Source organism: Schistocerca cancellata, chromosome 1, assembly GCF_023864275.1.
Source record: "Schistocerca cancellata isolate TAMUIC-IGC-003103 chromosome 1, iqSchCanc2.1, whole genome shotgun sequence".
Lineage (NCBI taxonomy): Eukaryota > Metazoa > Arthropoda > Insecta > Orthoptera > Acrididae > Schistocerca > Schistocerca cancellata.
The window spans coordinates 379,593,311-379,621,245 of record NC_064626.1 but is presented as its reverse complement, the minus strand read 5'-3'; the positions used below and the strand labels follow the sequence as shown (position 1 = coordinate 379,621,245).

Genomic DNA, 27,935 nt, shown 5'->3' with positions numbered 1-27,935 from the left:
ACGGTTTCAGTCAGTGCTTCCAGGCCGGTGGTGGTGGAGGAGGTAACTCATGAATCGGTTCCAGCATTGGGCCATGGAACTCGGGCGGCATATCAGGGTGTTCGTGGTGAGGCAGGAATTCGTGGTGGAATTCGGGGTACAGCACGTGCTTCCAGGTGTGAGGATGACTCTTGCGCTCTGAAATGATGCAGACAGACATAGAAAATAGAATATTATCACATCAGAAAAAGACATGAAATTTATACTTATGTAATCTACTTTTCATAATCATCTGCAACCAAGTCCCTAAAGTGCTTAACTTAACATTCCATTTATTAACTTAGCTTTGAAGAAAAAATTTTCTGTGTCCGGTATTACCTCTTACCTTAGAAGCACGCTGGTGGCTTCTCTCGATTTATGTATTCTTCCAAGACATAGTTTTCCCTACTGTCAACTACTAAGACGACCTCAAAAACTGCAATTCATGTGGTATTAATGAAATTTCAGATAGTAATCCTGAAGTAATTCATTTTCTTAATAGCGTATCTAAGGTTTTAGTATCATAGGCTATTTTACCGGCAGCTGGAAACATGCCATTGTTAAATCTCTTTGTAAGAAACGTGACCAACAGGTCCTTCGAATAATCATATATATTTCCTTACTGACACCCATATGATTTTTGCAAAATATTTAAGTAATGAAGAGTGGTGTCACACTTAAATAGAAACAATGTTGCAAATTGAAGTAATTCTCTATTATGATTGCAACATTTTTATTTACTCACAGAGTATTACTCGCTTAAATATCGACTAATCATAAATTCCGTGGTGCCACAACTGCTCTATTGAGGAAATCGCAAAAAACTTCCAGAAAGAATTCCCTTTTGATATCCTTCTTCTTTTTATAGCCTACACAAACGAAGACTTAATCTACAAACATTTTTAGAGTAAAATTACTGTGAAACATTTAACAACACAACAAAAAGATTGTTGATGAACAAAACAGGATTATGTGCCAACCTCTCTAACATAAAAACCGGGCTAAGACTACCACTTATATCTGTAAATAAATGGGTTGGGAAGGATAATAATCTCTATGCTATTCATTTTTGGAACACAACCTACGACCAGCTTAGAGACAGAAGTGATGACACTTTCTGCAGGACCTGACCATAATTTTGCAGGACAATTCTCAAGCACGTACAGTTCAAGCTGTTACTGATTTGTCTGACTGATGGGGCTGCTAAGTGCTATACCACCTACTGCACTCCCCTGACTTAAGCCCTCGTGAGTTCAACTCGATTTCTAAAACTGAAGGAAACAGTTCACGGCATTCGCTTCAGAACTGCTACGAATTCGTCGGGCAATAGACCGCGCCGCTCTAACTGTGAACACAACTGGCACTGCTAAGAGTATCCTACGACTTCCACATCGCTGGCAACGGGTTATACACAATGCTGGTGACTACTTTGAAGGTCAGTAAAACTTTGAAACACGTATTTATTTTGTAGGAGCTGTAAATAAATAGTTGCCACTATTAAAGATCCAACCCTCGTACAACAAACAAACAGGGGAATTAGAGGCATTAAATAATTTCTTATTGCTACGAATAACCTGTCTGTTTGCTACTCAGCACAGTTAGCAGGTCTACTATAGTCCAGGAACCAAGTCAAATATAACCTAACGTGGTCTGCATAATCTAAACATACGTTAGCTTAAAACGCCACAGAAAAATCATAATCAAGCGAAGTTCTTCAAAAAAGCCGTAGCCCTAAGGCGTTAAGTTATATACACTTACCTCATCAGGTGGACGTTGTTTTTGAGGCACAGTAACTTTCGTATTGTTCTCATATGATTTTCTCTCGGCTCTTAGCTTCTTATTTATTTGGGAAACACTACCTTTACCCTTTTGCCGACGTTTTCTTGTTTCATCCATCACATAAACCACAACAGTAAACACAACAGACGGGAACTTGAGCAAAATCGAATCTCAAATTAAAAATAACAGTACGGGCACATAGCCCCGATTTTGTTTCAGAACAGTTGGCTCTTAGCCACTGGCGCATTCTGGTGGCAATGTATTAAACCACTTCCATACTGATTACTAGATAGCCCGGTTTTTACTGACGAAGGTTAGGCACATAGCACATATTTTGACAATAAAACGAAACTTTTTATTTTTGGCACTTAGACCGGATTTTATAATTAGTCGCCAAATAAAATATTTTTTATATTTCCGAGACATTTGATATATCATGTGTGATGGCATGAGTCTAGACTGGTGCCCTGAGCGTTACTTAGGACATGGGTTGCAACCAGGCAATGCAGCATTTCGCCATTTCCAGATAATGACCTGTCTACAGGTAGTATGTGGCAATGCTTGTTTTCCACATTAACAAGCCTCTTTGGATATACTTATACTCCTAGGCCTGCCAGGCAGGTCATCTGCATGGCTAGACTATGCATCAACACCTGCTGCTGTCAGTCTCTGACCCTGGATTGCCAACACACTTCTGACACAGCTCCCACTGACGCAGCTGAGCTGCGAACCAACGACCACAGCCTGATAGCGTAGCAATCAGGTTGTCCTCACTCAGCCATCATCTCCACTAGACTGTCAGCCAGGGATCCTGTTGCTGTATCATCGTCTGTGTATCAGCTGAGGTCCTTCCAGTTCCACGCTGCTTGTTGGGCCCAACGCTGCCAGACACAGTTGTCTAGTTCTCTGTCCAGAGTTCGACAGCTGGACATCACCACTGTCTCCCACCGGGGTGGCCACTGGCCTTCTGCACTCTAGCCACCCAAGTCAGGATACTTTCAAATCATCTTAACTCAGCAACAGTCAAGGCCACTCACTACTGGAATGCCCTGTCTACAGCACTTGGAGCAGATTGATCTCACTGGTGTGCCTGGTTGGAGGGTCCAACACTAATTGCCTGTCGTCTGCTTACTGCAGGTGCATTGCGCTACATCTGTTTATCATTAACAGTAAGTAACTCTTACAACATTTGGTTGCCTGCATCGTCTATGGCTACACCCACTTCCAGCAGAGAACCCTCGCCTACTCTATTGTCTCTGACACCATTTCTTTTGCTGTCAGAAGTGGGACCTGTTGGACGCTGAAGTGGATGACAACGAAGGGCTGCAATAGTGATTAAATATGTATGGCAGCAGCGAAGTAAGCAGTAGCAAGTACATGACTTACAACACTTGTAGGATCCTTGAATCCTTGGGTTTGTTTTCTTCTCCTCGTCCTGTTCCTATTATGTCAGGGTCTACACTCTGTTACAGTATCTGGGAAGGGGTTAAGGGATGAAACGATGACACCAGTTGAATGTACCCTACGTAATTTGCCAGGGTACACAGCCCCATGGACCAAATTGCATGGCTATCTCAGCAGACTGACATATGCCAGGCAGTATAGAAAAAATACTTGGCTAAATAAGGAATGCCGTGGATACCAAGACAATCTAGGTCAATGTAAATAACAGGAAAATGCGAGATAGCCTTGTTGTAAATGAAGAACAAGGAATTTAGTCGGTACTAGTTTATGTGACATACCTGTACCAAACAGAGTGAGTGTTATAAACCATTAAAGTGTATGGTAGTAAAGGAGATAATCATTAGGTGACGAACAATATGCAGCCTGATAGTATGATGATCGCTAGATGAGTAGCCAGTGAATGCAATTTACTTCTAATAAGGTAGATGTGAACAGACGTACAGAGCTGACAAAGAAGAACATGGACTCATTAGATGACGAAGAACATGCAGTTTGGTAGTTTGATGAGTACTAGATCAGTAGATAGGGAATGATATTTACCTCTAATAAGACAGTGGTGCAGCGCTGAAAGAGAAGAACATGGAGCAAATACTCTATGTTCAGGCTTTCCTTTCTTCGTATTATGCGACACTAACTCAGAGCGACAAGGGGCTGCAATACCGCTGATTCGAGATGAGTCATTGGCGGTGATGTCATCAGTTCTATTGTTCCAGGTCCCTCGAGATACAGTGTGCATGATACCACAAAATCCACCTTAGATATCTAGCCAAGCTAAGGAAATGATATTACGGGAGAACTTCTCAGGTATTAGGGAGTTATGACGAAGGATAATTATTGAGTGGTATTAAGGGACACAGGTTGAAGGTAGGAAAAGCGCCTGTGCTGGTTTGGTCCTGAGCGCTGGAAGAGCGCATAATGTTGTTTACCTAATGTTGTTTACCTAAGGTTAAACAGAGCATGGCACTGTGGGTCACACAAAGCGAAGTGGTGTGGTGGTTAGCACACTGGACTCGCAGTCGGGAAAATGACGGTTCAAATTCGTGAAGGGTCAGCCTCATTTAAGTTTTCTATGATTTCCCTAAAGAGCTCAAGGAAATGCCAGGATGGTCCCTTTGAAATGGCGCAGGCAGCTTCCTTCCCCATCCTTGAAACATTCTGAGCTTTAATTCTGTCTCTACTAACCGCGATGTCGACAGGACATTAAATCCTAATCATCCTTCCTCCCTTCCTAAATGTAGCTCATGTCTTCTTACTAGTTGTTCAGAATCAGTGATTTCGAGGAAGATACTACAAATGTGGGTAAGATTAGTGCGGTTACAGTGATAGGATGCCTTTCTGATCTCCATCCCGTTTCATATGATGTGGAATGACACAGCTGCTTACCAGCCTAAAAAGGAAGAGTAGCAGTAAAGTAGTGCAAGCCAGGACCTATAGACTCATTGTTCGTGTCTGATAGGAGTGAGACAATGAACATAGTGTAAATATAAAAGGGCCGTCCGCTGTGGCCGAGCGGTTTTAGGCGCTTCAGTCTGGGACCGAGCGACAGCTACACTCGCAGATGCGAACCCTGCCTCAGGCATGGATGTGTTTGATGCCCTTAGGTTAGTTAGGTTTAAGTAGTTTTAAGTTCTAGGTGACTGATGACCTCAGATGTTAAGTCCCATAGTGCTCAGAGCCATTTGAACCATTTTTAAATATAAAAGGAAAGAGGCACTAGAAGTTGTAGGTTGATTATGAGTCGTTACTTCAGACTAGAGTAGGAGGATGCAAAGTGTAAACATTTGTAAATATATTGGTGCTTCTGTTAGAGCATGAATTTGGTTAGCCAAATTATTCCTAGGAGGGAGGAAATGTCATGATAAGGGCCCAGGCAGAAGCCCATTCCACATCCACGATGTGGGTTGCAACCAGCCAATACAACATTTCACCATTTCAGCAGCTTCCTAACAGCGACCCAGTTCCCCAGGCAATGTCCAGTCTTTAGGCAGTTACTTCGACACTGAAGTATGCAGCAGTGCCTCTCTTCCACAGTAACAAGTCCTCTTTTGTTGAATACATAGCCCTGAGCCAGTCGAGGAGTGGCCTGACTATGTGACAACGACCACTATGTGGCAGTCTCTGCCATGGGATCACTGACGCCCTTCTGAAGCAACCTATCATCAAAACAGCTGGGCTGCAAACCAACGATCGCTCCCTGATACGCTAAGAACCAAATCGTTTTCACTCAGCCGCCATCTCCACGAGACTTCCCGATGGCGACCTTGCAGCCGCTGCATAGTCCAAGGTACAGGATGAAGTCCTCCAAGCTCAGTGCTGATGGGGTTCAACATCACCAGCACATCGATCCAGCCATCGGTTCTGAGTTCGACATTCGGATGTCACCATCGTCACCCACCAGGCTTCTCACCAGCTTGCTCCTCCCTGATCAACTGACTTAGGGCACTGTCATGCCATCCTGACTCAGCAACGGCCAAGTGCGCTCACTGCTGGGCTTCTTGTTCGAGAAGCGCTTACAGCAGCGTGGCCTCACCAGTATACGTTGCTCTAGGGTTGAACGCACGCTGCCTGTTGTCTGCTTACTGAAAGCGAATTGCACTATGACTATTTTTGGTTAAAATCATCGTCTACTCCTCCACACACTCCAGTGAGCCACAACCCCCTCCGTTCTCCTCGACACCACAATGCATGAACTTCACATAGAAAAGTTGGAGTTTTCTCGAATGGATGGGATTAGAAATAACTGGTTATAATCATATATTATAAAAAGAATGCAACATGTTATGCTGAATAATTCAATCAATTCTCGAAGGGGGTAATATTTTTTAATGACTGAGGGGATATCACAAAGTATTTTCGGCATGGTTCAATTTTTGGCGTCACTTCTCTTATTTACATATTTGACTAGCCTCCTACTGAACGTAAAAGGGCAAGGTTGGCACTATTTTTGCAGACGACGCAGAAGTAATAGATAGTACTGTTAACTATGTTTTCAAAGAACTGCGCTTTCTGATTGGAGAACGTGTATTAACAAATGGCTCTGAGCACTATGGGACTTAACATCTATGGTCATCAGGACCCTAGAACTTAGAACTACTTAAACCTAACTAACCTAAGGACACCACACACATCCATGCCCAAGGCAGGATTCGAACCTGCGACCGTAGCGGTCACGCGGTTCCAGACTGAAGCGCCTAGAACCGCACGGCCACACCGGCCGGCCGTGTATTAACGCACAAGTCTTGTGCTCCTCAATATTCACACCTCATATCGTTACATTTGGCATTGCTATACAAACAACATTCTCATATACAGAATACTTTCATTTTAAATTATTCAATTAACCATCATTTCGCAAGAGGCACGTCAGGTCAACTGTATCGCAAGCATTCGGTTATGGAATATGTGTCTTCTAACATTAAAGTTGTTTAAGTTATTCCTGTATTTAGAAACTTTTGAGGAATTGGGTTGTAGACTTACCACCAAGACTGCTAAGGTAACAATCGACCTGGTTGCCACGTTTTGTACAGCCGTACCAGTCGCTGACTGCAAGTGAATATAAACAATAATACATGATTTAAAAAAAAGAAAACATTCTTGTTTTCATAAATTTGGTGTTGTGAATTACAAATGAGTCTCGCTGTAGCTCTCAGAACTTACCCTTCCCAGACGCCGGCAGCAGTGGTTCGTGGGACCACGGACATAGTCTCAGCTGGCACGAGATCCTGTCTTCCACCAAGTCGCAGTTGTACCAGTTCTTTTTGCACGGCGGGGGATCTGCAAAGTTACAGATTCTCATTTCAACTTATGTCTTCATACACACTGACTGTCAGACGTAGTCCTTTCATAATGTATCACTATTCTATGGTGTTGTCGAATTTTCATCACTAGGATATAATATATCTCGTGGAAGCCTCTCTTCAAAGAAACTTTTTCTGAATCATTTCCCTGGACTTTTTGCGACTTACATCTCATTGAAATTAAGTTCAAACCATATTCAAAATAATATACGTAGTGTGGAATAAATCTGCCGCCTTCTGTTTCTTCTCGGTTGCTGCGCTGACCCCAGAACGGGCTGAAAGATGTCAGTTCTGCTAATAGTCTATAGCAATACCAGAGATATATTCAAAACATTTTAATCACATCCTTGGTGTAAATTATTCACTGATATGGCCAGTTTTCGGTCTCACATACAGTTCGAATTAAAGTAAAGCAGGTTGTTACCTACTACACTAGCTCATAAATTGTGAAACTGTCTTAGTGCAGTAATCACACAACACTGTACCGTGCTTAAAAACAAATCACATATGGCAAAAATTAAACGCACCAGTTCACCATATCTCTGTCCTCATACAATTTAAGGAACTCGAAACAATTAAGATAGTGAATAAAAGTAATCAGTAAGTCCACCAACATTAGCCTGCTAACCAGACATTGATCACAGGAGTCAATAATCTGCGTGTTCCTCTAATAAGTTCTCACTCGGAATTAATCAGTAATTACTGTCACAGAAGTCATAAATTAAACCCACGAGTGAAGAAAACGAACTGTACGCGCTATATGCGACTATTCCAGAATGTTAGTTACCGGACTATAAGGCACATTGCTCATGATACAAGACACAGGTGTCGCCCCCTAACTCTCAGCCGTAGACTGGCCTCAGACGCGATATAGGTCCACATATGCTTTCACCTAAGAACAATGTTTTACATTACTCATAACTGACGGCAACAATCTTAATTAAACAATTTCATGACTCTCAAAATAATGAACTTTCTAGTTAGCGATTTAGTTAACACGTGCTGCACGTCAAATGGAACACAAAAAAGTATATCAACGAAATTGTACTGCCGAAGTTCAGAATCCAACAGTAATTTTGACATAATTTTAACGGGAATTAGCTATGGTTTAATGCTTTAACGATGATAAATTCGGAAGATAATTAGTTTCAGACAATTTTAGATACATTATGGAGAAGCTGGAGATAGGCGCTTTCAAATTGTAGGCGTTAATACGCTGAAATATGTTTCCTACCGCTCACTGAATATGTAGGTGCATACTGTATTAAGCTTTTCAGTTAACCATATTTCGTAACTAACAAAGTTTCTGTGTTAATTAATTAGATCACTGCAACTATATTAGCAAGTAGTATGCAACGAGCAATGAAATTCAATGAGACTAAACCTTTTTATGAATCTGACATTACTATGCCCTTACTGGGTACTATATGCACTATCATATTGTCATTCTCATAGTTTAGATAAAAAATTTAGAAAATTTGTGGAGATAGAAAGACATAGCAAATGAGATTGGATGCTAAACTTGCTTCGTTAAAAGTGTTTCAGAAAGCAATTTAAGACATTTCAGTGGATTAGTGTGCCTTGTATTGCTGGGAAAAAGTTCAACTCCACAGAGCGATAGAGAGGCTCAGAAAGCCGCAGAAATTTCCAACGAAATGAAACACGGCCGCACAATTCTAAAGAAGTTAAAGAGTCCTCTCCAATGGCTCATTTCGATGGCAATAGATAAAGCGTGTGGGGCACGAATTATTTGTATGCAGCAATTGACAGCTCTTTAGTTTTTTTCCGGAATTTTATCAGAGTCAGTACGCTATCCAGCAGACTGTATAGAATGAGCTTAGAATAAGAAACCGTACCGCAGATGAAGAAATCATGCCTGACTTGCAGCAGCGGGTTTGAACCAAAATCGAACTAAGCGAGGAGGTCTCTCACATAATGATTATCTTTGAAAAATCTGGAAGAAAAAAAAACAATCGTAAGCTAATATTGAAGTTCCTTGTAGCTGTATCACTTATTGAAACTAAATATTGGTGGCAAACAAAATCTGAGTATAACTTTATATACACAATTTTCATTTGCGAGTAAAATTCCTTCAAAACTCATTTCAGCCTGCTGAGAAAAGGAATCGCGAATCACATCATGTAATTATGAACCAACAAAGTGGAGCTAACTTTTTTGGAACGGAAAACATGTGGTACCTTCCTGTACCCCGTTGTTTATGTTACGATACTCGTATACATTGGGTATTTTGATATATTATTAGAAGTGATTGTTTCGATAACCCTCAAGAAGCAACGTAGTATTAATGTCACCCAATCCCAACAGTGTGCATCGCACATTAATAAAAACTTTCATTTGAATTTTTCCTCTGCAATATAATCTGAGTTTCGGTAATTTAACATCCGTGTACTTCCGTAATGCTAACGCTTTTACTTATCTTTCCAACAGCTATCAAACATAGTTAACCAGTGCATCGTTTCGCGCAGAATTTAATAATTTCTTCAGTATGCTAGCTCATAACAATGTTACTGGTATTAATCACAGAGAAAAATTTTGACGCTTGCTTATACTCTTATTTGTCTCAAATCTTATTCGATAGCGGTACCGGTGATGTATCATAATCTTCTTCTCTACTTGATAAATCTGTTGTATCATTCAAATAAAAAATAGGCACAAGACAACTCCCACAGTACTAACGACGAGGGCTGTTTCGCGTTCGACCACAAGCAAGTACGTAACCCAGTTTTGTTTACGTTTCTACAGCAACGCCTGCCTCACTGTTGCCTCAGCGGTAGAAGATTACGGCTCTGAGGCGGTAGTGATGGCCGCCTTTGGTATCTGGCGTTTGAAAGCTGGCATCAATGCTGCCGTTTATTAGGGCTCTTCTTTCGCCATAACATATCCCGAATAAACAGAAGATATAGGAATCACGCATACTTCCAAACATTCTTCAGGCACTCATATTCTTCACAAGCTTGCACACAAGCACAAACAATTTGACATCCTGTCACATGTGAGATTTAATTACATATCATTCCCATACGGAGATCATACTTCGAAACCAAATGCACTTCCCACAGGGTTACAAACTGTCACATAGTTCAGGAGCTCTCTCCCATTTGAACTCAAATTATTACATAAATCCCTCGGATGTGACAGTTTCAAGTAGCCAAAACTGTCTTTTGTATTTTGATCCATAAACACTAAAATCCTATGAAGCTGCTGTCACTCATATATCAATACTACGTCCATTACAGCGTATTAGCAAAAGGAGAAAACTGATTACCTTCGTGATGCCATTCAATGGGTTCTGTCTTCGTTGTGTCCGATTTAGAACAAAATCTCAGCGTAAATTTTAGTTGTCCTGCGTAGTTGATAAAATTGTATATCATTCCAAACTCATCCTGTCCTGTAAAAAGAAGTGTACATGTGATATAAAACACTATATTCATTGATGTAACAAGCGTCATCATAGGATAAAAACTAGCTCTACGACTAAATTTTTGAAGGTGGGTAGCTGAAAACAGATGAGCTCATGTAAATGAGGGCCGGCGGCTGTGGCCGAGCGGTTCTAGGCGCTTCAGTCTGGAACCGCGCGACCGCTACGGTCGCAGGTTCGAATCCTGCCTCGGGCATGGATGTGTGTGATGTCCCTAGGTTAGTCAGGTTTAAGTAATTCTAAGTTCTAGGGGACTGATGACCTCAGATGTTGAGTCCCATAGTACTCAGAGCCATTTGAACCATTTTTTGTTAATGAGGGAGCTATGATGTTCGAAGATTCATGATTTAGATATTTCATGCTGACGTACGAACGTTTCTCGTGCGCCTAGCTCTACTTCAGATGAAAATTCCTATGTTACAAAGAATAATCAATTACATTCGGAAATATCTGCTTTAGTGTATTGAGAACTAGTACTGCCAGAGAAAAAAATGGCCAAACAGTACGAGTAGTACATGAGCTACGAAAGAATCAACAGATACTGTCGATAACTGATATATTCCTCTGCTACAACAGACATCCTACGCTAATTTTATGTGCCAGGAGACAAGCGCCTGTGTCCTCGGATGCTAGTATGTGTGTAGTTTGCCGGTTTTATGTCAACCGGTGTTTCGCGTGTCTACTTGGAATAAAACGCACAGAACATTAGGGAGCAGTCAGGACGTTATTTATTTACAGTTGCATTTATATTTTTTTGTAGGCTCAGTATTCGTTACTTTGTTTTGGTACTCATGACTTCAGAAATAGTCATTAGCCGAAACTCATATTTTGACATCAGTTTCAACGGGCGTTGATCAGGCATGCAGAAGCACTGAGACAGATCCGTGATGACTGGGTGTTGTGTGATGTCCTTGGGTTGGTTAGGTTTAAGTAGTTCTAAGTTCTAGGGGACTGATGACCATAGATGTTAAGTCCCATAGTGCTCAGAGCCATTTGAACCATTTGAGACAGATCACTCTTCTTCACTCTGCGTAGGAGTTTGTACATGTGCATCTGTGTGTGTGAGTGTGTGTGTGTGTTTTCTCTAGCAGCGGCAGTGGATTATCCAAACGTTATAGTGATGTGAAAGTAAGATGGGAGGTGTGTGATGCATTTTGCACTGAGAGGAACTGAGCATTCTTTGCGGCGTCGTGCCAGTGTAGTTTGTACGATATACACTCCAGCCGTTGTCTCTCTTTGTAACTTGCAGCTCTGGGTTAAGCGCCACATTGTTATCAATGCTTCTGACTCTCCCTGGATGAATTTATATGCTCGAAGAACTAGATCTGTCTGTTACTGACGTAATAATTGTTGTGTTTCTTTGTGGCAGCCATAATCACTTCAGTGGCTAAGACCCTCTCTGTGCTTTAAACTAGCAGGGAAATCAACATTGAATGTTCTATGCGCACCCCGAAGCGTGCTGCCCAGTCATATGCAGCGGAAAGACGCTTTTGGTTGTAGTGCCGCTCAACGACCCGTTTTTATTACGTGTACAACTTTATAACAGCTCCATCTGACGGCCGTAACCACACATACTCCCACACCTTGAGGCACTGTCTGTGGATTAGGCATTAAATTCAGGACGTTGGCGTATAGCCTGATAATAAGAAACTGTACGCCAACATCTCTTCTGAATTTGGTGCAGATATCCTGTCGTCAGGATTCGAACCAGCTGCCTCCTGACAGAGAAAACAAATGTACGCTAACTACTGTAATGATGAAACTGGTTGATCTGACTGTATCTACCTCTAAAGATTACGATTAGCTGCTTATGTGACATTTGTTATCTCTCTGAGCCCGGATATTATGATCCAGTGAATATATTTAAGCGTTATACGTATCAATATTAAATTTATCTTTCAGAATATGCACCATGACTAGAGTTTTCCAATCATATAAGGAGGTTTGATTACCACTTTTTAAATTCTGCAGTGTCATATCCGGCGAACTGACATTTCACGAAAAGTTCTAATGGTCCAAAAACAAGGTTTTCAATTTGTGTTTAGTGTTATTTCACATTTTAATTTCCAGTGTCCATACTTTTTCAAATAAATTCATAAAACTTTGTCAGCATCACCAGGAAGGATTCAGGATTCACACCCATTGCAGTGGAAGCTCGAAAACATAACAAAATAAATTTTTTTACGTGCGAAATTTCATCATTTTTTCACTTACTAATGGCTGCATTTGTTGCTATAGGTGTACTTTTCTTCATAAGTTAGAGAGATTCTTCGATGAATTTTGCACAGCATACATACCATACTCACAGGTGTATGAAACTCTAGAATTTATTTAATTTATGAAAAAACGAATGAACTGTTATATTTTAAACTTCATGTTTAGAAAAAACACAAATTTTATAGTTAATTACCTCAATTTTTACCTCAATTTTAATAGATTTGGAAAATTCTAGAGTTTCATACACCTTTAAGTATGATTTGTATGCTGCGCAAAATTAATCGAAGAATCTCTCTTACTTATGAAGAAAAGTGAACCTATAGCAACAAATGCTGCCATTAGTAACTGAAAAAAATGAATAAATTTCACACGTAAATGAAATTACTTCGTTATGTTTTAGAACTTCTACTGCTATGAATGTGAATTCTGAATCCTTCCTGGTCATGCTGGCAAAGTTTTATGAATTTATTTGTAAAAGTATAGACACTGGAAATTGAAATGTTGTGTGGTGCCTCTCTTGCCCCAAGTCGGCCCGTTTGACGTCCTACCCCCCTTAACAGTCTGTCTCCATTTTTCACGGTCTTGTGCTTCTCGGAGCTCTCCCATGTTGCCTTGGATGATCATCTTTTCAAAGTTATCTTCCTGTCGTGAATTATGAGATCTAAGAACTGTAGGGTTCGCTCGAAACAGATACTGGACAATCTCTGCTCCATGCTGAGTTGTTGAAAGATCGATTTGTTGGTCCGTTTTTTTCATCCAAGATCTCAGCTTTATCATGTGCCTTAAAAATTACTTTTATACAGAATATTTAAATTACGTAAAATTTGCTCTTTGCCTTTTTATACGAAATACTTTTACTATCGATGGCGGTAGGAAACTAACTGCAATACTAAACACGTAACTGTGATTCGCTCTGGATGTCAACACGTGGTATTGTTAAATACAATGAAATCTTTACACTACAACACCTCACGATTAGCGCCCGCAACAAATAAAATGTTGTGCCTGTTACCTTCTTCCAAAAGACTCGCCTCTCCATCGAGTCATCTCAAAACATCCTCTTGAAACGTCCCCTTAGAACAATTTTATACATGACTGTGCTTAACCTGACACACAATATTTTTAGCGCAACGCAATCTGACTTTCAATAATCCCTACAAAAGAATAGCCCTGACTAACACTAACCTATACCTTTCACAAATCACTTACCTCACCAAAAATCTTCGTTACTCGAACTACTGCTAAACAGCGAGCGCCACACATGCCAGCTAAATAAAAGATTCAAACTACGGAAGGCACTAACTACTGATAGGCATAGTTAGCAAATGAAAGATTTTAATAGAGAACAAACAGTGTATTTACCTTAATATCATCAAAAGTCATAATATATGTAATTTCAAAACTCCGCCATTTCCTTCCACACATCCACCACTGCTGGCGGCTCACCTCTACATCTACATCTACATCTACATTTATACTCCGCAAGCCACCCAAGGGTGTGTGGCGGAGGGCACTTTACGTGCCACTGTCATTACCTCCCTTTCCTGTTCCAGTCGCGTATGGTTCGCGGGAAGAACGACTGTCTGAAAGCCTCTGTGCGCGCTCTAATCTCGCTAATTTTACATTCGTGATCTCCTCGGGAGGTATAAGTAGGGGGAAGCAATATATTCGATACCTCATACAGAAACGCACCCTCTCGAAACCTGGCGAGCAAGCTACACCGCGATGCAGAGCGCCTCTCTTGCAGAGTCTGCCACTGGAGTTTGTTAAACATCTCCGTAACGCTATCACGGTTACCAAATAACCCTGTGACGAAACGCGCCGCTCTTCTTTGGATCTTCTCTATCTCTTCCGTCAACCAGATCTGGTACGGATCCCACACTGATGAGCAATACTCAAGTATAGGTCGAACGAGTGTTTTGTAAGCCACCTCCTTTGTTGATGGACTACATTTTCTAAGGACTCTCCCAATGAATCTCAACCTGGTACCCGCCTTACCAACAATTAATTTTATATGATCATTCCACTTCAAATCGTTCCGCACGCATACTCCCAGATATTTTACAGAAGTAACTGCTACCAGTGTTTGTTCCGCTATCGTATAATCATACAATAAAGGATCCTTCTTTCTATGTATTCTCAATACATTACATTTGTCTATGTTAAGGGTCAGTTGCCACTCCCTGCACCAAGTGCCTATCCGCTGCAGATCTTCCTGCATTTCGCTACAATTTTCTAATGCTGCAACTTCTCTGTATACTACAGCATCATCCGCGAAAAGCCGCATGGAACTTCCGACACTATCTACTAGGTCATTTATATATATTGTGAAAAGCAATGGTCCCATAACACTCCCCTGTGGCACGCCAGAGGTTACTTTAACGTCTGTAGACGTCTCTCCGTTGAGAACAACATGCTGTGTTCTGTTTGCTAAAAACTCTTCAATCCAGCCACACAGCTGGTCTGATATTCCATAGGCTCTTACTTTGTTTATCAGGCGACAGTGCGGAACTGTATCGAACGCCTTCCGGAAGTCAAGAAAAATAGCATCTACCTGGGAGCCTGTATCTAATATTTTCTGGGTCTCATGAACAAAAAGAGCGAGTTGGGTCTCACACGATCGCTGTTTCCGGAATCCATGTTGATTCCTACATAGTAGATTCTGAGTTTCCAAAAACGACATGATACTCGAGCAAAAAACATGTTCTAAAATTCTACAACAGATCGACGTCAGAGATATAGGTCTATAGTTTTGCGCATCAGCTCGACGACCCTTCTTGAAGACTGGGACTACCTGTGCTCTTTTCCAATCATTTGGAACCTTCCGTTCCTCTAGAGACTTGCGGTACACGGCTGTTAGAAGGGGGGCAAGTTCTTTCGCGTACTCTGTGTAGAATCGAATTGGTATCCCGTCAGGTCCAGTGGACTTTCCTCTGTTGAGTGATTTCAGTTGCTTTTCTATTCCTTGGACACTTATTTCGATGTCAGCCATTTTTTCGATTGTGCGAGGATTTACAGAAGGAACTGCAGTGCGGTCTTCCTCTGTGAAACAGCTTTGGAAAAAGGTGTTTAGTATTTCAGCTTTACGCTTGTCATCCTCTGTTTCAACGCCATCATCATCCCGGAGTGTCTGGACATGCTGTTTCGAGCCACTTACTGATTTAACGTAAGACCAGAACTTCCTAGGATTTTCTGTCAAGTCGGTACCTAGTATTTTACTTTCGAATTCACTAAACGCTTCACGCATAGCCCTCCTTACGCTAACTTTGACATCGTTTAGCTTCTGTTTGTCTGAGAGGTTTTGGCTGCGTTTAAATTTAGCTGAAGCTCTCTTTGCTTTCGCAGTAATTTCCTAACTTTGTTGTTGTACCACGGTGGGTTTTTCCCGTCCCTCACAGTTTTACTCGGCACGTACCTGTCTCTAACTGCGCAACGCTAGGCGCTGTTCACATCCAGCTGCCGCTGCCCAACACTACAATGGCAGACAACAATGCAAACTAGCCACAGACTGCACACAGCACAGCCAGTGATTTTCATATAGAACGCTACGTAACGTTGCCAATAAGAAGACATAAACAGCCAACTTACACTCTGTCTTCAATTACCCATCAGGGAGCATGGCAAATAGAATTCCATTCTCTGTGCTGTAGGTCCGACATCCAAGTTCCTCACTCTGCCAGATACAACTCACACACACACACACACACACACACTGTCCCTCTCTGGCCGACGAATGCTTCCCTCGCTCGGCTAGCCTTCAGTCAATGATAATAGAACTTCTGGTAGCCACACTCATGTGTTCAGCCATGTGAAGATGCTCGTCGTGGTAAACATTACAAATAAACTGTCAAATGTAGCAAACAAACTATTATTTCACATGATATGTACATCTTTCATAAGAGTTCATGATTTGAGATCATTTCATACAGAGACAACACTTTTGGAAGAAGGTAACAGACACAAAGTTTTATTTGTTGCAAGCGCTAATCGGCGAAGTATTGTAATGTAAAGATTTCATTGTATTTAACAATACCTACGTGTTGACATCCAGGACGAATTATCAGTTAAGTGTTTAGAATTGTAGTCAGTTTCCTGCCACCGCCTATTGTAAACATATTTGATACATAAAGGCAAAGAGGAAATTTTATTTAATTTAAATATTCTGTTTAAAAGTAATTTTTATGGTATATGACAATGCTGAGAGAAAGTTATTGTTCATGCTAGTTCGAGTTAATTTTCTGTTTCATAGAAAGGATTCAGTATAATTGCATAATTCTTTCCTTAATACATACATCTTTCGTGTTGGTTGTTTTCTTTTCATCATAAAGCAGTTACATGCAAGAAGGAGCTTGATTCAAACGTACCTCGGCCGCCAAGATCTACGCACATAAAATGGTTTAGTTACTTATGATGCTGAATTGAAACCAAATACCTACAGATTTTCATAAGCTGTTAACAGTTGCTTACGTAATTAACTTACTTCACGTTATTTAGTGTATTTTATTCCGTTTGTGCACAATGAAATTCCCACACAGTCATAGAAAACATCACCGGCCGAAGTGGCCGTGCGGTTAAAGGCGCTGCAGTCTGGAACCGCAAGACCGCAACGGTCGCAGGTTCGAATCCTGCCTCGGGCATGGATGTTTGTGATGTCCTTAGGTTAGTTAGGTTTAACTAGTTCTAAGTTCTAGGGGACTAATGACCTCAGCAGTTGAGTCCCATAGTGCTCAGAGCCATTTGAACCATTTGAACCATAGAAAACATCATGAATATAATAGTTGAACACAGTGAGTAGTAACAACAATTACTAAAAGAGGTATGTGGAAGGTGTTGGAAATGGACAATTGTTAGAAACCACGCTGACATTCGCTTTGAGTGAGACAAAAGATCTGAATGTGAATGGCTGTATCCAGCGAAATTCATGACTCTCCTTTACGAGACAAGCTTTCCTAAATTCCATTCGGTTTGGCATGGTGCAATAACGGCACTCACACTTGAATATGTGCTGGGAGTTTCTGCAAAATCTAAAAGAATGTGGTCTTCTAGCTTGGGATTAAGATACTCATGGCCATGAAACCTTCCTGCAGTTTGTTGAAGATGTATATGCCAGAGCAATTCGCACTTTCATTAATGATGAAAATACGTGCTCCGCACACGCAGATCGTTGTACTGTCCCATGCTAACTAACTGAATGAAACCGTTCCTTTCTTATCTTTTTTTTAAAAAAAATTCTAGAGTTTCATACACCTGTGAGTATGGTATGTATGCTGTGCAAAATTCATCGAAGAATCTCTCTAACTTATGAAGAAAAGTATACCTATAGCAACAAATGCAGCCATTAGTAAGTGAAAAAATGATGAAATTTCGCACGTAAAAAAAATTATTTTGTTATGTTTTCGAGCTTCCACTGCAATGGGTGTGAATCCTGAATCCTTCCTGGTGATGCTGACAGTTTTATGAATTTATTTGAAAAAGTATGGACATTGGAAATTAAAATGTCCTGTGATGCCTCTCCCGCTCCATGTCGACCCGTTTGAAGTCCTACCCCCTTAAGAGGTTTGTGTAGCGGGTCACCAACTTTCAACTATGAAAGACCGAATGTTGATGATGAAGGTGTTTGTTAATGAAAATGATCTCACCAGTGCCCAGCAACGCAATGGGTAAAGCAAAAAGCAAAAGAACGCTATGCGTCGAGTTCTGGTCGAGGTCTGATTCACTTACTAAAAGGAGTGTGAAACTTAATATCTCTCGAACTCTTTAAAAGGCTCAGTGCAAAATACTCGTACGTACCTGGGATGTGGCTTTTGTTGCTCGACTGGAGGGAGCGTGTCCAGAGTACGGCGACCGGCTCGATGGAGCCGCGCTTGATGCTGGTGGCGCAGATGATGCCGCCTTTGTCGTGCCCCCGGCACCAGTACCAGTTGTACAGCAGGTCGCACGACGGCCACGGCGCATGCGCTGGGGCCGGGTCTGCAACAGTCGTCGCTAGGGGTGGCCAACAGAGCCTGATGGCTGGCGTTTCCCACCAGTACGAACGTTACGGGGAAATCCGGAACGACCACAGGAAGAGAAAACCAAATTCGAGGCAGGCCAGAGGATCTGGTTGGAATGTGCATTTGGCCAGAGCATATCTGATCGGCAGCTGTAATTGAAAAGTAAGTCAAAGATTCTGACTGGTACGCCCTTCATAGGAAGCGATAAGGAGACGGAATAGGCGGTCATCTCATGAAAGTTAGGGGATGGACCCATTTGCTAGTTGTTCTTATAACATTTTTTAAATCTTTGCATTGATCAATTGATGTCACGTAACAATTTCACATCCTTTTCTTTATTTATTCATTCCTGTTTTTATACTCTAACTTGAAAGCCTTCTAAAGTTATAATTTTTTTCATGTTGTTGTGGTCTTCAGTCCTGAGACTGGTTTGATGCAGCTCTGCATGCTACTCTATCCTGTGCAAGCCTCTTCATCTCCCAGTACTTACTGCAACCTACATCCTTCTGAATCTGCTTAGTGTATTCATCTCTTGGTCTCCCTCTACGATTTTTACTCTCCACGCTGCCCACCAATACTAAATTGGCTATCCCTTGATGCCTCAGAACATGTCGTACCAACCGATCCCTTCTTCCAGTCAAATTGTGCCACAAGCTCCTCTTCTCTTCAATTCTATTCAATACCTCCTCATTAGTTATGTGATCTACCCATCTAATCTTCAGCATTCTTCTGTAGCACCACATTTCGAAAGCTTCTATTCTCTTCTTGTCCAAACTATTTATCGTCCACGTTTCACTTCCATACATGGCTACACTCCATACAAATACTTTAATCATATAGTAAAGCTGCATGCCCTCGGGAAAAATTACGCCTGTAGTTTCCCCTTGCTTTCAGCCGTTCGCAGTACAACAGCAAGACCGTTTTGGTTAGTGTTACAAGGCCACATCAGTCAATCATCCAGACTGTTGCCCCTGCAACTACTGAAAAGGCTGCTGCCCCTCTTCAGGAACCACACGTTTGCCTGGCCTCTCAACACATACCCCTTCGTTGCGGTTGCACCTACGGTACGGCTACCTATATCGCTGAGGTACGCAAGCCTCCCCACCAACGGCAAGGTCCATGGTTCATATTCTTTGATGTTGTTTTCTTCTAGCTCTTTTCTTATTTCTGCAACCTATGGTATCATTGATTTCTTTTTCCCTGAAATACAACTATTCGTATCTTGAGCTGCATCCATTATTTTTCTTTCACCAGCTGCGACATAGTCGCGTATACGAACAATGATCCAACACTGTCAAATGTTTTTTATTCCAGTCTTCGATCACAATATCAATTCTTTTGACGATGATCGGTTTCAGTCCGTAATGACCATGTTCAGAACTTATCTACGCCATGTCCTAAAGTGATAAGGCCATAATGGCAACGTCAAAACATATAAATATAATCTTTGATCACAATATCAATTCTTTTGACGATGACCGGCTTGCCGCGCGGGATTAGCCGAGCGGTCTAGGTCGCTGCAGTCATGGACTGTGCAGCTGGTCCCGGCGGAGGTTCGAGTCTTCCCTCGGGCATGGGTGTGTGTGTTTGTCCTTAGGATAATTTAGGTTAAATAGTATGTAAGCTTAGGGACTGATGACCTTAGCTGTTAAGTCCCATAAGATTTCACACACATTTGAACATTCTGAACATGACCGTTTTCAGTCCGTAATGACCATCCTCAGATCTTTTCTGTACCATGTCCTAAAATAATAAGGCCATAATGGCAACGTCAATTATATTTATGTGTTTTGACGTTGCCATTATGGCCTTATTGCTTTAGGACATGGAGTAGAAAAGATCTGAGGATTATATTTATATGTTTTGACGTTCCCATTATGGCCTTATCACTTAAGGACATGGTGTAGAAAAGATCTGAGGATGGTCATTAGGGACTGAAACCGGTCATCGTCAAAATAATTGATATTGTGATCAAATACTGGAATAAAAAACATTGTTTTTCTGATAATCCGTCTTTTAAGTAACTGTAGTCTGTTCCTCGTTAAACATTCAGAAGCATATATACATTCTGGTCTTATAGTTTTGGTATAGTGTTTTAGTTTTGTATTTCTGGATATGCATACCTTGTACATATTTTTAGTTTAACCATATATTCCATCCATTTGATTAACTCTCATATATGCTGCAAATGTTTCTAATGCCTTCTGATGTATAGAATTATTAAATCGCTCCGATTTTACCTATTTGTGTTGCTATGTATTTTATATACGTCATGAAATTAGTTTCTTCACCCGAAATTTTGAGACCAGTTGTATTGGACATTCTTTACAGAAGGTTTTCGTGTGCAGCAACTTCTGTCAGTAATGATAATGATCCGGAAAAGCCAAACAGTTTAACTTAATTCCATTTGCTTACCTTCGCAGAAATACTGGTATAATTTTGTTATTTTTTGTTATCTCCAGATTCCAGATTCATAATTTTTTTTTCTAAAACACAGTTAAAGAGTAAATGGGATACACCATTCTCTTGTCAAACGCCAATTATCATTTTAAATGGTTCAGATACTTCTACCACAAATTTCCTTTTGAAATATCATATTTGTATGAGTTTCACAACTTATGTTTGATAATATTACTTTAAAATCTAATTCTCTAATGGTTTTGTTTGGTGTTTCTCCGCCTATAGAAGGAAACAATTATTGAAATCAATGAATAATACTATTACAGGTTTGTAGGTTAACAATCTGTTGCCAATTATTGATTTTAAATGAAAAATATACCCTGTGCAGAATCTTCACTTTCGAAATCGACCTGATATTTTTGCCAGTTACTTGTCTAAAGTTTTTTAACTCTGTTCAGGAGTATTTATGATAATATTTTGTACACCACTGATAAAACTTGACATTTTGTTTGTCTCACGTTTTAAGTAGTGGGTGGATCAGTGCTGCGTCCCATTCGTCTGGAATCTTTACCGTTTTCCATACATTCTCAAAATGCAAGTGTAGATCTCTTATAACCTTTGGTTCCAGTCTTCGTTTATTTATTCTCATTTTATGGAGAACTGCCTTCTTGATGTGTAGTTTTCTTCATTTGACACAGAAATAGAACTTTATTATGTTAAAATCTATTATTGTTCAAATTAGGAACAGAAAGTTGATTATAACATAATATAATAAGTTTAAAAATGAAATTCTTATAAACTCACCACCAACTAAAAATAAGAACGAGAGCGCTCTCTGCACTGAGATGTGATGAATAGGTTAAAGGCAGACTGAAATATTCCGTGGACAACCGCGATTCGATCCCGCGACCTTTCGAGTTCCAGGCACATGCCTTAGCGCTAATCCATCAGGCTCGACAGCTATATTTACAAATAATCTACGCACGTTCAAGGTCTTAAGACCGTCTCTGAAAAAGACCGAGTCTTTTTAGCCATTTGCCGTGCAACATAAGCTAAGTAACTACAGTATATCTAATGTACCTAGTACCCAGTCTATTTCGCATCTCGGCGCTGATCCTCTTTGTAAGCCCTTAGCTTTCTATTTACAATAACGCCATAAAAACTGACAAATACAAACTCATAAAATTTAAATATTAAATTCCAGTGTGTCGTAGCTTAAGTCTCACACAGAGAAAAAGGAAGGGAGACAAGTGTTTAGCGTCCTAACAACGACGAGATCATTAGAGACGGAGTACAAGACCAGCGTTCCGCATTGACAACAAGATACCTACCTTGCAGAGATGACCCATTACTCAAAATAAGCAATACTTGTTTAGAGTCGCATTTAACAATAGCAATAGTTCAGTAAGCGTGTAATAACTTATACACCGTGAGGAGTGTACGGGGACAGCCGTGGTAGAACTTACGATTGGCCGCAGCAGGACAACACAGCGCGACCAAGAGAGCTGCAACGGCGGTCAGAATTGACAGTGCCATGGTCAGCGCAGGGTGCCAACTGCGCCCGCGGCCAAAACTGAACAGCTTTTCTGAAGCGGGCACGCTTACATCAGCCCGATAACACTGGACGTGTAATTGGACATGGACTGCCAAGACTCTGATAAGCACGTACTAAACATACTGTAAGCAAAGTCCTAATGTTCGCAGTTGAGAACATTATGAACTTAGTGGGCTGTAAACCTCCATCTCTGATCCACGTGCGGGAGTGGTAATCATCGTTATTCTTATTATCACCATAATCAGGATGTATCACATCGTCAGTTCCGAAAGTATTTATTCGGTCATGTTACATCTGACCAACTTCTTAACAACTAAATAAGCACGAAGACAATGTGTAACTGTTGATCTTCAAACATTTGTTCCCTCTAAATCGAAGAAGCACCTCTCTGATAAAATACGGCAATTTCTCGTAAAATGATGGAAAACAGAAGTCGAAAGGAACGAATGATGCAACTTAACGCCGTCTCGACATCAAGGTCACTTGTGATTGAAAATTAAGTTTGACTGCACATGAAAAGAAAATGAAATTGGCAGTGGACTCGTTGAAGAGGACTTCTGCAAGAGAATGTGAACCCTCGTTTCTAAACAGCTAAATACCCGTCATAACAATCACCAAGGATTCAGTTCCACAGTGATATTTGGTGCAGGCAGTAAGAATGTGGACCCACATTCGTATTAAAGGGAAATGTTAAACAACAGAATATTCGTCATAACAATCATCAAGGATTCGGTCCCACTGTGACGTGTTCATCGTCAATGGCCGGCCGCGGTGGTCTCGCGGTTCTAGGCGCGCAGTCCGGAGCCGCGCGACTGCTACGGTCGCAGGTTCGAATCCTGCCTCGGGCATGGATGTGTGTGATGTCCTTAGGTTAGTTAGGTTTAAGTAGTTCTAAGTTCTGGGGGACTGATGACCACAGCTGTTAAGTCCCATAGTGCTCAGAGCCATCGTCAATGTAAACAACACAGCGTACAGCTTTTAAATACTTGTTGGTTCACGTTGTACGCTGCCGCTCTTTTGAAAACTACATCCGAGTGTTCAAGCAAAATCATGAAGCCGGTCTATACCCTACAATATGCCCACAGACACTGCATCGAAGCCGTTATTATGTTGTCTGACTTTGGAATTGAAGTAGGATATGGCAAGCTTACGCAAAGAGCAACGAGAGGGAAGAAGTTACTCCGAACTAACACAACTAGAACATTAACGACAAACCTCATACTACAAAGCCTCAAAGTACACAGATCAATAAAAGTTTTGAACCACCCCGATATGACGTGCAGGTGTGTTGCTATTGTGACTATTCCTGCACCGATAAGAAGATGAGCCCTGATGTTAAACTTGCCCGCGAAAGGCAAAGGTCCCGAGTTCGAGCCTCGGTCCGGCACACAGTTTTAATCTGCCAGGAAGTTTCATATCAGCGCACACTCCGCTGCAGAGTGAAAATCTCATTCCAGCCCTGATGTTGTTTCTAAGCGTACACACCCTTACCATGAACGCTGTCTATAGACAGAATGCCGCACAATTTCAGTTGAAAGTAAAGCAACAGTATGGACGCATTAGAGACGTCTGTGGAACAGTAAAGTGAACATCTATCATGCCACGAACGACAGTGGGGAGCAATGCACGGGTACACATCATCAATTCACACGCAGAAGGCTTATCAAGCAGGGGAGTTGCTCGACGTGAGCACCGGAGTGAAAGTGATGTGACCCGGACTTGGAATCGGTTGCAGTTGGCAGGTAGAATGGAGGATTTAACACTGCACACGCTATAGACGTTTGAAGGGTGCACAAGATGATCGATATCTACGACTTTTGAGTCAAAGAAGCCGCAGGCTGAGTGCTCCAGAACTGAGTTCGACGTTCGAAGAGACTATAGGAGGTTCTCCACTGCATTAAACTCTTAGGGGACGATTCTCATTCCCGACGATTATGGCGAGCACAGAATCGTACAACACGGCACCATGGTCTCTATTACAGATGAGCAAGAAATTGTATATAATGGATGCCGTAAGATTGGCGTCGGGTGTTGTATGCGGACAAAACTCTGATGTGTTTGCACCCTGATAACCGCAGTTCCACAGTTCTACAGTACAGGGACAACATTGCGCAGTTAATATGGGGCCGTACCGCCAATACTCTGGTGATAATTTTATTTTGGTGGACGACAACACGCGTGCTCTTCGTGATGTTCCTCCAGCATGCTAAGAACATCAACGGAGTGGACTGCCTGTTCCCGGACAAGAACCCAAACGCACGTGTATTGGATCGATTGAAACGAGCTGTTTTTCGGCGTCGACAACGAACACGTACTATGCGCGATTTAGTGCGGAATCGCCATTGAAGGGTAGGACAATTTGGACTGTGGCGTGCAAGGTGAACTGATCAGTGGTTCGCCACGACGGACTCAGGCCCGCATCCGAACAGAGGGACGTTGCACTACATGCTGATATTGCTCAGGAGTGCTGCGAAAACCCTCACCATGGGTAAGAAATGATTTTGTCGTTATATGAGAGCCATTTTTTAAAAATCAGGGCACACTTCAAATGAATATACACGCGTGCCTCAGACCCAATTTTTTTGTGTCACGAATTTCGAAACAAAGGGGTGATTCAAAACTTCTGTTGATGTGTGTACAATTAATGGTGCCTTGCAGCCTCGATTTGTGCAGAGACTAATGTTTTTGTCATCCGCAGCCTATATTATCTAAAGTAAACTAAACTAAACTCCGTCCTAACAGGCCATGAAGGCCCAACGGACACCTACCGGCCGCAGTGTCAGACTCAGCGCATAGGCGTCACTGAATGCGGATATGTAGGGGCATGTGGTCAGCACACCGCTCTCCCGGCTGTATGTCATCTTTACGAGACCGGAGCCGCTACCTCCCAATCAAGTAACTCCTCTCAGTTTGACTCACAAGGGCTGAGTGAACCGCGCTTGCCAACAGCGCTCGGCAGACCGGATGGTCACCCATCCAAGTGCTAGCCCAGCCCTACAGCCTACATTGTAAGGTGTCAGGCAAATCCAACACCTTCCATGAAATCCCTGACATGATAAGGAAATCCAGCAGTATGTCACATAGCTCCGAATAAATCGTGACATTAAATTAACCAAAGTAATACGATTAACGAGTGAGCAAATTGAATACCACAGACTAACACAAGAATGCCTAAATGCATGTCATACCTTCCCACCGTGAAACAGACGCAGTTCCGAGGGGAGAAACGAGAACAGAAGCCTAGAGCAGAACCGTGTTAAGCTAGAAGGCCCTACGATAAGGACGGACACCCACGTCGCCAGCCAACCACCAGGACCACCCCCAAGCCCATGTTAAAAGATAGAGCCCTCCAGAAGAACAGTATAGATCTTACGATAACACTAAAAGGGCCACACCAGCTGCAAGTTTTAGCGTGAGAATTTTTCGCGTCTCTGTTACGTTGCAAACGTTGAAAACTTTGCCCCACCACGAAAAGTATAACGTTTCTCATTGGATAGACAGAATTTTTGTAGGCGGAGCTTAAGGTTAACATTGAGACCCTGATTGGTCAGATGAAAACACAGCCAGATAGTTTTTTTTAAAACCAACTTCGGTAAATTGCAGTAAGGAGAAGTTTGAGAGAGTTGCTTTCGAGACGGCGAGGTGTATGGAGCTGTGCCGCTCCCTGAAGCTGCCTAACCAACGACAAGGTAATGAAGGCACGCGATGCCGCATAACAGCGCATAAAGCTTCACTCAGAACTGGAGAAGTTTCATCTGTTAGACCCCCTTTTTACGTAATACTAGTGTCGATCGTCAATTAAATCTCACGGTGTTCACATTTGCTACTTGAAGTAAAAATCTGAAACGCGATGATTTTTCTGTTACATAATTATTGAGAAACCACATCAGCCACTGTAATTTACGACAAGTTAGATAAGTAATTAAAGATAACTGAGGGTCACTGTAGACCATTTTGATAGTTTTCTCTTTTGTGAAACTTAATTTAAACCTAGACTATAGATGTGATATGGCATAGGTCATCCTTCGATCCATTGTAGAACTTGGAAACCCATTCAGGGAATATTCGTTCACATTTTTGTTGAACGCAGTTGGTTTTTATCATCCTGTATTAAAACATTTCCTTTTATCAATAGTGCAATTTATAAACAATGTTTTGTGAGTAGAATAAAATTTCCAATGGTAAAGTTAACTGCTTTTTCGACGTTATTTTACCAGCTAACTAAAACTAGGAAAGCCTTGAACCCCTTCCACTAAATTTAGTTAGTATTAAGATTCTTTTACAGGGAGTGCAGTGGAGCTGACGCTGAAATCTTTAAGTATTTGGTTATATCATCGCTAGTCTCACTGAACTCTTCTGAACTCTACATGTCATGTGTGGTCTTGCGTCTCCTTACCAGCAACAGGTCCCAGGTTCAAACTAGTCAATTCCCTAAAAAAACACGCTCAGAGCGTCGTTGCGCGAAAGTGGTAGGGGGACACGACTTAGAACAGACAGACACCACGCAGAATATTAGAACATTATCTAACAACTTGAAAGCAGCGAGCTTGAGTGGTGAAAACAATAACTGACGAGGACGTCATCTCCGTCACTGTACGACTCTAAGAACTGTATTATCGTTGCATTATCTGGACTGTTGAAAGTTTGTTAGAGAAATAGCAGCGTGGTAAACATGGGGTCTCGTAGGCCCTGAACAAAATGTAAAGCAAGTGAATTAAGTTTGCTTTACGTGGAACGAAAATTAAGTATTCAACTTTGAGGCATGGTACACTTGGTAGAATTCGTTAACTGAGAATAGTAGTAAGATAATGAATTCATCAAGTCAAGATGTATGAAGAATTCAGTGTAAAACGAGGACAGAACTGGTGTACAACATAGCCATTCTAGCTACGAACAGAGATCAAGTCAGAACTTTATCGTCCATTCCGGACGTGGCACAAAAAATTACGTGAAAAATAGCTGCCCAAGCTGGGTAAAAACAGACTTGCGCCTAACAGGAGCTATTTGTAAGCCACTTCAGTTTGGGCCAACTCATAGACGGATAACGACCGCCACGTGCTCTGAAGCAACTGAAAACGAAAACGAGGACCCAGCTCTATGCACAGTAAGTCCACATACAAAAGCAAGCACGGAAAGGACACGGTTGTAGCTAATTTCAATACTAGCGCGGTTTCCAGTCATGTGAATACAACCCGCATGCTTGCTGCTTGCTGCAGTCTCACAGTTATGTTGAAAGTTGCTGATCGAATGCGTCCGTACCAAACTAAAAAATG

At 41.6% G+C, this 27,935-nt stretch overlaps 1 protein-coding gene across 1 annotated transcript; it reads right to left on the bottom strand.

Annotated features, from left to right (window-relative positions):
* Positions 1-10: 10 nt before the first annotated feature.
* On the bottom strand, positions 11-22,643 carry LOC126177631 (uncharacterized). Its single transcript, XM_049924473.1, has 6 exons — positions 22,574-22,643; positions 18,505-18,684; positions 10,345-10,467; positions 6,919-7,035; positions 6,739-6,804; positions 11-177 (listed from the first exon to the last, which is right to left on the bottom strand). Exons 1-6 carry the CDS (start codon positions 22,641-22,643, stop codon positions 11-13), a joined length of 723 nt encoding a protein of 240 aa, XP_049780430.1.
* Positions 22,644-27,935: the final 5,292 nt, after the last annotated feature.